We start from the raw sequence: 13,378 nt of genomic DNA, 5'->3' as shown, positions 1-13,378 counted from the left end.
GGACTGAAAGACAGCACAGAGGCACTAATCCTGGCAGCACAGGAACAGGCTCCAAGTACAAGATCAATAGAGGCCAGGGTCTACCATACCAGACAGGACCGCAGGTGCAGGCTGTGCAAAGATGCCCCTGAGACAATCCAGCACATAACAGTGGGATGCAAGATGCTAGCAGGCAGGGCATACATGGAACGCCATAAGCAAGTGACTGGCATAGTGTACAGAAACATTTGTGCTGAGTACAGGCTGGAAGTCCCAAGTCAAAATGGGATACACCTCCAAAGGTGGTTGAGAATGACCAAGCTAAGATCCTGTGGGACTTCCAGATACAAACTGACAAACTGGTAATGGCCAACCAACTGGACATAGTAGTGGTGGACAAACAGGAAGTAGACCATAGTGATAGATATAGCAATCCAAAGCGATAGCAACATCAGGAAGAAGGAACATGAGAAGATCGAAATCACCCACTGTGATTATACTGGAAATGTGACAAAATTGTTCACATATTAGATGCAATCAAAATGGGAAATCTGACAAAAATCCAGTGATTTAACATTATTTTTACACCTCAGTAACTCTCAGGAAAACCTTTAACCCACCTGTTATGTTCATTTCTCAGGAACAGCAGTGATGTTCCTGGGTTAAATTTACCATTACTAACCATTTCAGTCACTATTTTGTTCTTTACCTTTCACAGATTATAGTTCAATGAGGATAATGCACTCGTTTCTCATAAATATTGCATGTTAAAGCTTTTTTTTTTTTTTTATGTATATTGGAAAGACCTACATATAAAATTATTTTTACATGCCACTGGGTTTTTTTTTAGTTTTATTTTACATTTTGAAATCTTTTCTTGTTATGAAGTGATGTTGATAAATTAACGAGACACCTCTTCTGTTCAAATTGACCCGAACAGTATCTATGTAATATAAACACGCAGGGGGAGGTTGCAAATATGTGAAATGAACCATTTTCATTTTATATGTTGATTACACCTATTAAGCCAAGCAGAAGAAGTTTCATACCAATAAAATACTTTAAACTATTGTTTTTAGATGTTTTGACTTTACACAGGAGGGTTAACCCTACTCATGTTACCGGCCCACACATTTGGATAACTAAAGCTTGTGACTGTAACGCTGCCAGTCAGTTTCACTGGCTAACTTAAAATTGAGCGCTTTTGTTCTTTTTAGATTTGGCATCATACGTTCCAGCAGTTATGTGTGGATCCAGAGGATCACCCTGTTCTGCTGACAGAGGCAGCCATGAACCCCCTGGAGAACCGGCAGCACATGGTGGAGATCATGTTTGAGTGTTTCAATGTTCCTTTCATCTACATGGCCATGCAGGCAATGCTGGCACTCTATTCAACAGGCAGATCAACTGGTAATTTGGTCATTTATTGTGGATTTTTTTCTTTTCTTTATTACACAGCCTACTTTTGCATTGCGAGTGTGTTCTGTTTCATAGATAAACATTTTTGTAGGTGTGGTGTTTGACTCTGGAGATGGAACAAGCCACAGTGTGCCTGTATTTGAGGGGTACTGCCTACCTCATGCAGTGCAACGCTTCCCTCTGGCTGGTGCAGATGTTACAATGCAACTTATAAAGGTATTCAGCAACACATTCTTTTTACATTATATAGGCACTAGTATGGATGCTGTGGTGAGAGGATTTTTCTGAAAGAATAAGTCTGGTGGTGATCTGTATTTTTCACCTTGATGCTATCATGGTGAAGAAATTTTGACATTATGAGGACTGTTTAGTTGGTCCTCACAACTGTACCAAGACTTGGTTTTAGGATTAAGGTTAGGGTAAGAGTTGGGTTATACAATTTCCTTTGGCTGCAAATATTTTTTTTTATTTTTTTTTTTAATTATTATTATTAGTGTGTTTGGTATTTTCTTTAAATACTTGGCAATAAAGTTTATGCTTATGCTTCTTGCCATGAATGAATGAATGTTCTTGTGCTGAGGTGGGCTGGTATAGCGTTTTTCTATGCATTAGAGCACAAACAAAAGCACTTTCACAGACCATTTGCCCATTTGCAGTCACACATTCATACAGGTGCTACTGGCTACAGGACCAGAGTATTTCTTACTTTATTGCACAAAAGCTGGTCAGTGATATTCAGAGACTGCTGAATGTGCAACATTTCTACACAATCTAGTTTAATATATCCTCACACTTTAAGTGAAAATGCACCTCCACACTATCACTTCTGTGCTGATACAGGTAACCATGGAACTCTTGATCATCTGAATGAGGAAGACTGCACATGGACTTTATTTTCATTGAAATCTTCTAAAAACCTTCATTGGGGGTCAAACATGAATGCTGAGGTGGAAAAACACTTTATACACATTTTCAGGCATCATAAAAGGCCAAATGGATCTAATAACTGAAGAATGTTAATCCAGTAGGATGCCTTGTATGCCATCACTGACAGTCATGTTATTTATTTATTTTTTTTCCCAGTGAAAGGGGACGAGAGGAGCGGCTTTGATTCGCTTTTACTAAAACACTTGCATAGTTCCAGCTGCTCGTTATGATATATTCCACCTCTCTTTTATGTTGTGCCAGGCTGCACCCAATATATGTCAATGCTGGTGATCACCAAAACTGCAAAAAGTATTTGACACACTATATGCACCCTCTGCTGCACCCTGTAGAGCCCTTAGTTGTGATGGTTAAGATAAGGGACTAGAGAATGCACTATGTTAATGAGTGTTTGTTTGCACAACTATAGATTAGTTGGTCCTCGCAACTGTACCAAGACTTGGTTTTAGGATTAAGGTTAGGGTAAGAGTTGGGTTATACAATTTCCTTTGGCTGCAAATATTTTTTTTTATTTTTTTTTTTAATTATTATTATTAGTGTGTTTGGTATTTTCTTTAAATACTTGGCAATAAAGTTTATGCTTATGCTTCTTGCCATGAATGAATGAATGTTCTTGTGCTGAGGTGGGCTGGTATAGCGTTTTTCTATGCATTAGAGCACAAACAAAAGCACTTTCACAGACCATTTGCCCATTTGCAGTCACACATTCATACAGGTGCTACTGGCTACAGGACCAGAGTATTTCTTACTTTATTGCACAAAAGCTGGTCAGTGATATTCAGAGACTGCTGAATGTGCAACATTTCTACACAATCTAGTTTAATATATCCTCACACTTTAAGTGAAAATGCACCTCCACACTATCACTTCTGTGCTGATACAGGTAACCATGGAACTCTTGATCATCTGAATGAGGAAGACTGCACATGGACTTTATTTTCATTGAAATCTTCTAAAAACCTTCATTGGGGGTCAAACATGAATGCTGAGGTGGAAAAACACTTTATACACATTTTCAGGCATCATAAAAGGCCAAATGGATCTAATAACTGAAGAATGTTAATCCAGTAGGATGCCTTGTATGCCATCACTGACAGTCATGTTATTTATTTATTTTTTTTCCCAGTGAAAGGGGACGAGAGGAGCGGCTTTGATTCGCTTTTACTAAAACACTTGCATAGTTCCAGCTGCTCGTTATGATATATTCCACCTCTCTTTTATGTTGTGCCAGGCTGCACCCAATATATGTCAATGCTGGTGATCACCAAAACTGCAAAAAGTATTTGACACACTATATGCACCCTCTGCTGCACCCTGTAGAGCCCTTAGTTGTGATGGTTAAGATAAGGGACTAGAGAATGCACTATGTTAATGAGTGTTTGTTTGCACAACTATAGAAAAACAACTGTGTTTCAAAGCCCGGTATCTTATTGCTCTGTGCAATAGAGCTCAATTGATGTCTAAATACTATTTAAAATAACATCAGTAAGCTACTGTGTTACAGTGGATGACATGTTCCTTATGAACATGCACTAGAGGAGGAATTCAAGATGGCGCCGCTGTCTTTGGCCTGCTGCCTGCTCTTCCTATGGATGTTTTATTTTCTGATTTTTGACACAGTTTTTGTTTTATCAACATGGGTTTATGATTGCTCAACACTTCTAGATATTCGTAAACCAATGTCTAGTCCATGTGTCTATCGAGGCTTCCAATCGAATGCAACACCACCCCCGTTAGCGTCCATACCTTTGTTCCTCCAGTGCTCTGTTGGCCCCCTTCCGGGCTGTTTTTGCCGTGGGCGACAGGGGAGGCAAGCCGGACTTCATGTTGGATTGAAATCCTGCCTAGATTCGCCGTCAAGGATGGAGCAACTCGTGGAGCATGGCGACATCGATCCAAGGTGGACCCTGACTCATAACTACCGCTTTCTTCGTCCGGTTGGCTCTGATGCCAATCCCCCTTGCCCGTGCTGCCGACTTGTGAGACGCTCCCGCCAGCACCGCGCTCTGGACAATCTTTGCCCAGTGGCTCATGCTGCTTTGCTTCAGGATGGGCCGGCCCCGCTCCTTCTTGCGCTTTTTAATGCAAGATCCCTCAACAACAAGACGTTCATTCTTAATGACTTTATCTCTGTGTACGACCTGGACATGCTCTTTCTCACTGAGACTTGGTTAACACAAGCCGATAATAGTCTGTTATCCAGCTGGATATTCGTTTTTTAACACTCCGCACCCCATTGGCAGAGGCGGCGGTCTGGCGTCTGTTTTTAAATCTACCTTTAAATGCCGCCTCATCTCTGCCAAGAGTTTTTCCAGCTTTGAGCTACAAATTTTTGTTTTAACACTGCACTGCCCTATCTTATGTGCAGTGGTATATCGCCCGCCTAATTCTAAGGACTTTAACGAATTCGGCGAATTCCTGGCAGAATTTATCCCTCAGTTTGACAGCCTTCTTATCTGTGGAGATTTTAACATCTATGTTAACTGCCCTTCTGACCAGCTAGTGAATGACTTTAATTCTCTGTTAGACTCTTTCGATCTCACTCAGTCAGTTGTATGCCCCACTCATCAACGTGGGGGCACATTGGACCTCATCATTTCACAGGGACTGTCTTTGTGCATGGGGGATGTATCAAATGTGGCTATCTCTGGTCGTTTTTTCATCCATTTCGAAGTCATACCCCCGCCAAACTCACATAGACCCTTGACTCTACGTCAGTGTCGCAGGGTGATCACCTCTACTACAGCCTTTGATTTTGCCGTTGCCTTCCAAGCCTCTGACTTTTATTCCTCAGAAGTCCTGCAGCTTCCTTTATGTCCTGATGCTTTTCTGTCTTCATTTGACTCTACATGCTCCCTGATTATGGATTCCATCACACCGTTCAGGAACAAGACTTCTAGATACAAACCTGCCCCGTGGTTAAATGACACTACCCGGGCATTACGGAGACGCTGCAGGCAGGCTGAGCGTAGATGGAAGAAGGATGGCCTGCACGTCTCTCTGGGCGTCTTAAGAGACAGTCTGGTTATCTATCAGAAATCTGTAAAAGATGCCAAAACTAAATACCTTTCTAATATTGTTTCAGAAAATAGTCATCATCTTAGAGTTCTTTTTAATACTATAAAATCTGTTATTAATCCTGTTGGTGTCCTGTTTAATGAAGGGTCAGTTCAGACTTGTAACGAGTTCCAACGTTACTTTGTTGATAGAATCTGGGCTATTAAACAGAGTATTCCCGTGATGGCTCTTCCCGTATTAACTGTTTCTCCTGTCCAGTATACTCTGGAATCTTTTACTCCAATTTCTCTGTCACAACTAAAAAAAAAAAATGTGTGCAACAGTTAAATTCTGCTTATTGCCCTTTATATCTTGTCCCTGCCAGAATAATCAAGGAGGCAATCGACACAGTCGGTCCCTCTTTGGTTTTATTTGTTAACAGCTCTCTCACGACAGGCAGTGTCCCTTCCGCCCTTAAGCATGCTATAGTGCGACCCCTTCTTAAGAAGACTAATCTTGACCCCACTCTTATGTCCAACTTTTGTCCAATTTCTCTTCTACTGTTCTAATCTAAGATTTTAGAAAAAATCGTTCTCACACAGCTACAGTCGCATCTGGATTGTCTGAATGTTGTTGAAAAATTTCAATCAGGTTTTAGGGCCCGCCACAGTACTGAATCTGCATTAATGAAGGCCCATAACGATATCACTATGGCCCTCGATGCCAAGTGCCCTGTCATTTTAGCTCTCTTAGACCTTTCTGCTGCCTTCGACACCATCAACCATGCAGTTCTTCTCTTCCATCTGGAACATTACATCGACCTCAGGGGCGCGGTGTTACAGTGGTTTGTCTTTTTTGATGGATAGGTCCTTCTCGGTAATTATTGACAACTTTTCCTTTGCCTCTGCCCCTCTTTCATCTGTCGTTCCCCAAGGCTTGATTCTGGTTCCCCTACTTTTTTCTTTATATATATCTCCTCTCGGCTCAATCATATTGAGGCACAATGTCCACTTTCATTTTTATGCAGATGATGATCAGATCTATTTGTCGCTGGTGCAGCGCGATTCGAATGCTCTAACCCAGGGGTGCCCAATACGTCGATAGCAAAGGTAGTATTGGTAGATCGCTTCCCATTCAAAAATAAATTAGATGTGTCCGGCGTAAAACACGTGCCAAATGTTAACATGCGAATGGTCAGTGTGACGATTCGCCATGGCGACCCCTAGCAGGAAAAGCAGAAAGTGACAATCATTCATATATAGCCTATCATCCATCCTCCCTATGGCATTTGCTACTTGATTGACATGCAGGGCAGCCAGTCTGAGATCTTGTCTTTTCTGACACGAGCCACCAAGCATGCACAATCATCAGCACGAGCTACTGCAAAACTCCAGTGAGCGAACTACCTTGTCAGCCTCCCAATTAATTTCTACTAAAGGGTATAAAATGAGTGGGGGAGCCGAATCAGGTAAGAAACCGAAAATGTACCGAAAACATTCCATGCGGAATGAGAGGAGGACTTTTTTTTTTCACGATATTATATTGTTATATTGTGCGTTTGCTTGATCTACCAATCTACCATCACTATTCCGAAGAAGGGAAATGTGGAGTGGCACTTTCAGACTGTTCATAACAACAACACTCATTCATACGTGTGTGTGTGTGGTATTTTTAGTGTAGGCTGATCATTTTGACTTGGTAATTTGAAAAGTAGCCCGCAAGGCGAGAAAGTGTGGGCACCCCTCCCCTTTGCACAATTGCTTTGGTGATGTTAAACATTGGCAATACCAGAACTTTCTTCATCTAAATGAAAGTAAGACGGAATACATTGTTTTTAGCCCCAATTCCTCTGCTGTTGTACCTCATCTAGGGCCCGTGGTCCCATCACTTACGGGTACTGTCAAAAACTTAGGAGTGTTGTTTGACAGTGGCCTTAAATTCAACAAACAGGTCAGATCTGTGGTCAAAACCAGTTTCTTTCACCTGAGGCTTTTAACTAAAGTGAAGCCCTTTCTGTCACATGTTGATTTAGAAAAAGCCATTCACGCTTTTATTTCTGCCCTTTATATCGGAATTAACCAATCTCTTCTTTGGAAGCTACAGCTGGTACAGAATGCTGCTGCTCGTCTACTCTCAAATACCCCCCACATCACTGCTGTTCTTTACTCACTGCACTGGCTGCCAGTGAAGTCCAGAATTGATTTTAAAGTGTTATTACTTGTATTCAAATCTGTTAATGGCCTCGCTCCATTATATCTCTGATCTGCTGTCCATTCGCACTCCGCTTAGGGCTCTGTGTTCCTCGGAACAGGTGTCCCTGGTCGTCCTGCGAACAAAATACAAAGAATGGGGCGATCGTGCGTTTGCCGTTTACGGCCCAAGGCTCTGGAACTCTCTACCGCTGGAGTTACGGTCCATAACTGAGTTATCACTTTTTAAGTCGAAACTAAAAACTTATCTTTTTAGACGGGCCTTTTGTGGTTAATTTGGTTCAGTGGCATTATGTTGATGTCTTTTAGCTCGCTGTTTTATATTTATATTGGATATGGAAGCCTAATCATTACCTTTTGATTTATATTTTCTTTTTTGTGTTTTTAGTTTCTCTTGTTTTGCTCTTATTTTGTATGTTGTTGGTCATGTATTTTATCTGCTGTTCTGTGAAGCGCTTTGGGCTCCTACTGAGTGCTATACAAGTAAAGTATTATTATTATGAACATGGACAGAAGTAAAAGTACTGAGAGATGGACTAACTTTTAAAAAAAAATTTTTTTCCTAAGATTTGTTGGTACCAACCAAAATATAGATTAACACCAGCCTTATTCTCAGGTGAATATTTAGGCACAGCTCGCGTGTCGGTTTCAAATTGCTGGTCTTCTTACAATGACACTTTTCTTTTTTCGAGTAGTAAGGAGTTGTTGTTGTTGAATGTTACTGACAGGTACACAGCAATGTCCTGAAATGCATAAAGTTTTTGAAAAAGTCATCCATCCATCCATCCATTTTCCTCCGCTTATCCGGGATCGGGTCGCGGGTGCAGCAGTCTAAGCAAAGATGCCCAGACTTCCCTCTCTCCAGACACTTCCTCCAGCTCCTCCGGGGGAAAGCCGAGGCGTTCAGATGCCCAAGCCACCTCAGCTGGCTCCTCTCGATGTGGAGGAGCAGCGGTTCTACTCTGAGCTCCTCCCGGGTGACCGAGCTCCTCACCCTATCTCTAAGGGTGCACCCGGCCGCCCTGCGGAGAAAGCTCATTTCGGCCGCCTGTATCCGGGATCTTGCCCTTTCGGTCATGAAAAAGTCAGTTATCACCATGTCATGCAGTGCTCAAGGTTAATCCAGCTTTATTCAACCCTTGAATTAGCATAAAATTACAATAAACATTGCTATAACCCTTCACTTATTAGTCATTATGAAATGAATAATAAACAAGAATGCTACAAAACTTACCAGTCAAGCAGAAATGATGGCCAGAAAGTGAAGTTCTGTTTGCTTTCATCTCTTTTTCCATTTGCAGAAAGCAGTGCCAATATAAACTCTTCATCTACACTGGACTTTGTCAATTTTCGCTTTCTTCTAGTCTTTTTCTTGCCATCTTCATTTTGTACGCTGCCCAGCTAATGCCAGAGTTGGGAGCTTCCTGGCCTATGAGTCAGCAAAAGAGACATCTGAAGCCTGTGGGATCTACTGCGAGGGAAGCAGTAGACCTGAAATGAATTTGCATGTGAACATCAACCCTTGACTTGGCCTCCTTTGATTGGTTAGAAGGGTTAGCCTCGCTCTGAAAGCTTTATAAGGGAATATCTCTGAACTGTTTGTGTCACAGGAGCCTTTGACAACACCTCTTCACATATGATGTGCTTTACAGCATGTTTGTACTAAAAACTAAAAAACAAAAAAAAACTTACATGCTGTAGCTGTAAAGCTTCTGCAGGAACAGGGGGTGAACATGCACACCACAGCAGAGGTGGAGATAGCAAGGGAGATGAAGGAGATGTGCTGCTGTGTAGCTCTCGACTATGAAGCTGAGCTGGCTCAGAGGGTGTCGTCCTACAGAGAGATGCATTACACCATGCCAGACGGACAGATTGTCACCCTCAGCACGGAACGGTTCAGGTAACTGCACATCATGTCCTGTTCTGCTTTAGATGGACACTCAATTCAGAGAATGGGGGTTTTGATAAATTCAAATATATACAGTGGGTACAGAAATTATTCAGACCCCTTAAATTTTTCACTCTGTTATATTGCAGCCATATGCTAAAATCATTTAAGTTCATTTTTTTCCTCATTAATGTACACACAGCACCCCATATTGACAGAAAAACACAGAATTTATGACATTTTTGCAGATTTATCAAAAAAGAAAAACTGAAATATCACAGTCATAAGTATTCAGACCCTTTGCTTGTGGTTTCGGTCAGTTATGGTCATATGTAGTTTTAAGTAAACTTCTGTCACAGAAAAGAAGCTGTCTGGTTTAACATCTATACAAGGATGTGCTTTTCACTGAAGACACTTTGACACAGAAGTTTGTCTACTTTCACAAGCACACAAATAACTATATATAAAAACTGCATAGCAACAGCTAAGATATTAATGTTTCTATAAAAATATGCATGTTATCCTAAACCACATGTTATTTTTACCCACATCAGGCTCTGGGTATGGTGATTATTGGTTGGTCTATAGCTTCGGTCCAGACTAAAATATCAACCATCTGATGGATTGTAATGAAACCATGGTTGTCTCAAAACTCATACTCTCATTCCCATCAGCCTTGGCTGAACCTTTAGTGCAAATTTGCAAATGTTAACATAGCTGGTAAACATCAACATTTTAGCATTGTCATTGCAAGCATGTTACTTTGGCACACTGGTTTAGCATTTAGCTTAAAGCAGCTGTGTCCAAGTACAGTCTCGTAGAGCTTTTAGCCTGGCTATAGACTTCAAGTCTTCCAGAGAGACTTGTCCTAGGGCCTGTACCACGAAGCAAGTAGTGGGTAAGCCACTAGCCAATGGCTTAATTCAGATTTTCTGGTACCACAAAGCTGGCTCACTTTAAGCCAGGGTTACAGTCTTATGCAAAAGTTTAGGCACCCCTTGATAAATAACAGATTTTGGTGATTTTTTATTTGAACAGATGTTAACACAGTTTCTCTTGGAAATGGAAAAAATGCACAATATTTTCAGCAAACAGTGATGCATAGTTACTTCTTATGCCATAAATTGAACAAAAATAAAAAATAAAAACATTATTATGGCATGGTGCAAAAGTTTGGGCACCCTACACAATCAGTACTTAGTAACACCTCCTCTGGCAGATATCACAGCTTGCAAACGCTTTTCATAGCCAGCTAAAAGTCTTTCAATTCTTGTACTTGGGATCTTCTCCCATTCTTCCTTGCAAAAGGCTTCTAGTTCTGTAATATTCTTTGGTCGTCTTGCATGCACAGCTCTTTTAAGATCTACCCACAAATTTTCAATGATGTTTAAATCAGGGGACTGTGATGGCCATTCCAAAACCTTCAGCCTGCGTCTCTTGAGGTATTCCATAGTGGATTTCGAGGTATGTTTAGGATCATTGTCCTGTTGTAGAAGCCATCCTCTTTTCAGCTTCAGCTTTTTTACAGATGGTGTGATGTTTGCTTCCAGAATTTGCTGGTATTTAGTGGAATCCATTCTTCCCTCCACCCGTGCAATGTTTCCTGTGCCACTGGCTGCAACACAACCCCAGAGCATGATAGATCCACCCCCATGCTTAATAGTTGGCCAGGTGTTCTTTTCATGAAATGCTGCTCCTTTTTTTCTCCAAACATGCCTTTGCTGATTGTGTCCAAAGAGTTCTATTTTAACTTCATCAGTCCACAGCACTTGTTTCCAAAACGCATCGGGCTTCTGTAGATGTCCTGTTGCATACTTCAGACGTTGGATTTTATGATGGGGACGCAGATAAGGTTTTCTTCTGCTGACTCTTCCATGAAGGCCTTGTCTGTGCAAGCATCGCTGCACAGTGGAACGGTGCACCACCACTCCTGAGTCTGCTAAATCTTCCTGCAGGTTTTTTGCAGTCAAATGGGGGTTTTGATTTGTCTTTCTGACCAGCATACGAGCAGTTCTGTCCGAGAGTTTTCTTGGTCTTCCAGATCTCATCTTGACCTCCACAGTTCCCCTGATCTGCCATCTCTTAATTACATTTCTTACTGTGGAAACTGCAAGCTGACAACGCTTTGCTATCTTCTTGTAGCCTTCTCCTGCATTGTGGGCATCAATAACTTTCATTTTCAGGGTCTTACACAGCTGCTTAGAGGAACCCATGGTTGCTGGGTGTCCACAAGTGTGTGCACAAGGTTTGAAGAGTCAAGGTATTTGTACAGCTTTGAAATTGGCATTTACCAATGACAGCTGTTGCTGTGCATCAGATCTAACGAGCTGATTAAGGTCTGAAACCTTGTGAGAGACTTTGAGACTCTGGAACTCTTAGGGTGCCCAAACTTTTGCACCATGCCATAATAATGTTTTTATTTTTTATTTTTGTTCAATTTATGGCATAAGAAGTAACTATGCATCACTGTTTGCTGAAAATATTGTGCATTTTTTCCATTTCCAAGAGAAACTGTGTTAACATCTGTTCAAATAAAAAATCACCAAAATCTGTTATTTATCAAGGGGTGCCTAAACTTTTGCATAAGACTGTAAGCATCATCTACTGTATGCGACTTGATGAACTTCAGATGAAAACTTGACAACAGCCTGGCCACTGACCAGTCAGATCACTGGACACAGAGTCATCAGGATCTTGACATGAGCAAAAGTTTACAGTAAACTCACAAATAATAAAGAGCAGATATTTTATGAATCAGTCGTATCATTTTTGTTGCTGGCTTTCCATCTGTCACTCAGCCATTTTAAAACCAGAGGGATAATTTAGCACAATAAATGACAAAGCATTCTAATTGCACAAAAATTCTTTAATTTGTGACAGGATTCCTGACAAGTCGATGCCTTTACATTCTTATTCCATCACTGCAGCTCAGAATAACCAGACTCTGGATGATAATTGGAAATAAAAACTAAACCCCGTCTCTATGAGAATAATCTACAAAGTTAAATATTTCCCCTAATTATATGACACAATGAGACATGAACTACTTTCTCTTCTCCACTTCAGCAGTAGAAACGGTCCGTTATGTTCACATACAAAATCAATATTTAGAGCGATTTGTTCATCAACAGACAATGAAAAAAGATACACAATGTAATAGAGACTTTCTGTGCTTGTTTATAGCCTTGACTTAATATTTGGAATTGATTTATAGTGTTTCACAGCTTGTCATTCTATTCTAGGTATGTTATCATAGTTCACTTTGAAAACCTCTTCCTTTTGTCACTATAACAAAATTTATCTGAATATATCATGGTTTCATCTCTTTTCACATTAAGTATTTCATTTATAGTTCTGATCATGATGCTTTGAACTTTCAATTTGGCTTCTTTCACATAAAGACGTTCATAGCCAAAGGAAAATCCAGAGCTAACTGATAACAGTCTTGATGATACCGGTTATCTAGTGCAGACAGTGTTGGGCTACTCCAAAAGAGCCAGACAAGGTTGAATTGGCTTCATGGTAAGGCCCCAGCAGGTGCTGTTCTGACATGTTGGCTGCGTTTTTGAAATAGACTCCTCAGATTATCTACCTCTTCTAAAAGGCTACTATAATATGATTGAGTCATCCACTTCCTTCCTCATTCATCCAGGGCCCCTGAGATTCTGTTTAAACCTGAGCTGATTGGACAGGACCATTATGGGATGCATGAGAGTATCTTCAAGTCAATCCTCAGCTCAGACATCGACCTACGCCGCAGCTTCCTGGGAAACATTGTACTCTCAGGTAAATTTTATTTATTTTTTTTTAGGTGTTTCACAACAGTCTGGAGGTTCAAAGATCTACTCCAGCTGTGCCAGTAACTTGAGGCAAAGGTTGTCTTGCTCTTAATTTGGTCTTGTTCCAGTTAATTTTATGATTTCTACTGAATGAGTTTTTC

General features: G+C 40.9%; 1 protein-coding gene across 1 annotated transcript in view; it reads left to right on the top strand.

Moving 5' to 3' along the window:
• LOC109966565 (actin, clone 302) overlaps positions 1-13,378 on the top strand; it is a 17,421-nt gene that overhangs the window by 2,267 nt on the left and 1,776 nt on the right. The window contains exons 4-7 of the mRNA XM_020611484.1: positions 1,197-1,389; positions 1,490-1,614; positions 9,260-9,450; positions 13,091-13,241. Coding sequence (XP_020467140.1) covers positions 1,197-1,389; positions 1,490-1,614; positions 9,260-9,450; positions 13,091-13,241 — 660 coding nt within the window. The remainder of the gene's footprint in view (positions 1-1,196; positions 1,390-1,489; positions 1,615-9,259; positions 9,451-13,090; positions 13,242-13,378) is intronic.

Source organism: Monopterus albus, unplaced genomic scaffold, assembly GCF_001952655.1.
Source record: "Monopterus albus unplaced genomic scaffold, M_albus_1.0 scaffold114.1, whole genome shotgun sequence".
NCBI classification, from domain to species: Eukaryota; Metazoa; Chordata; class Actinopteri; order Synbranchiformes; family Synbranchidae; genus Monopterus; species Monopterus albus.
Note: the sequence above shows the minus strand (reverse complement) of the source record. Positions and strands in the feature narration are given on the sequence as shown.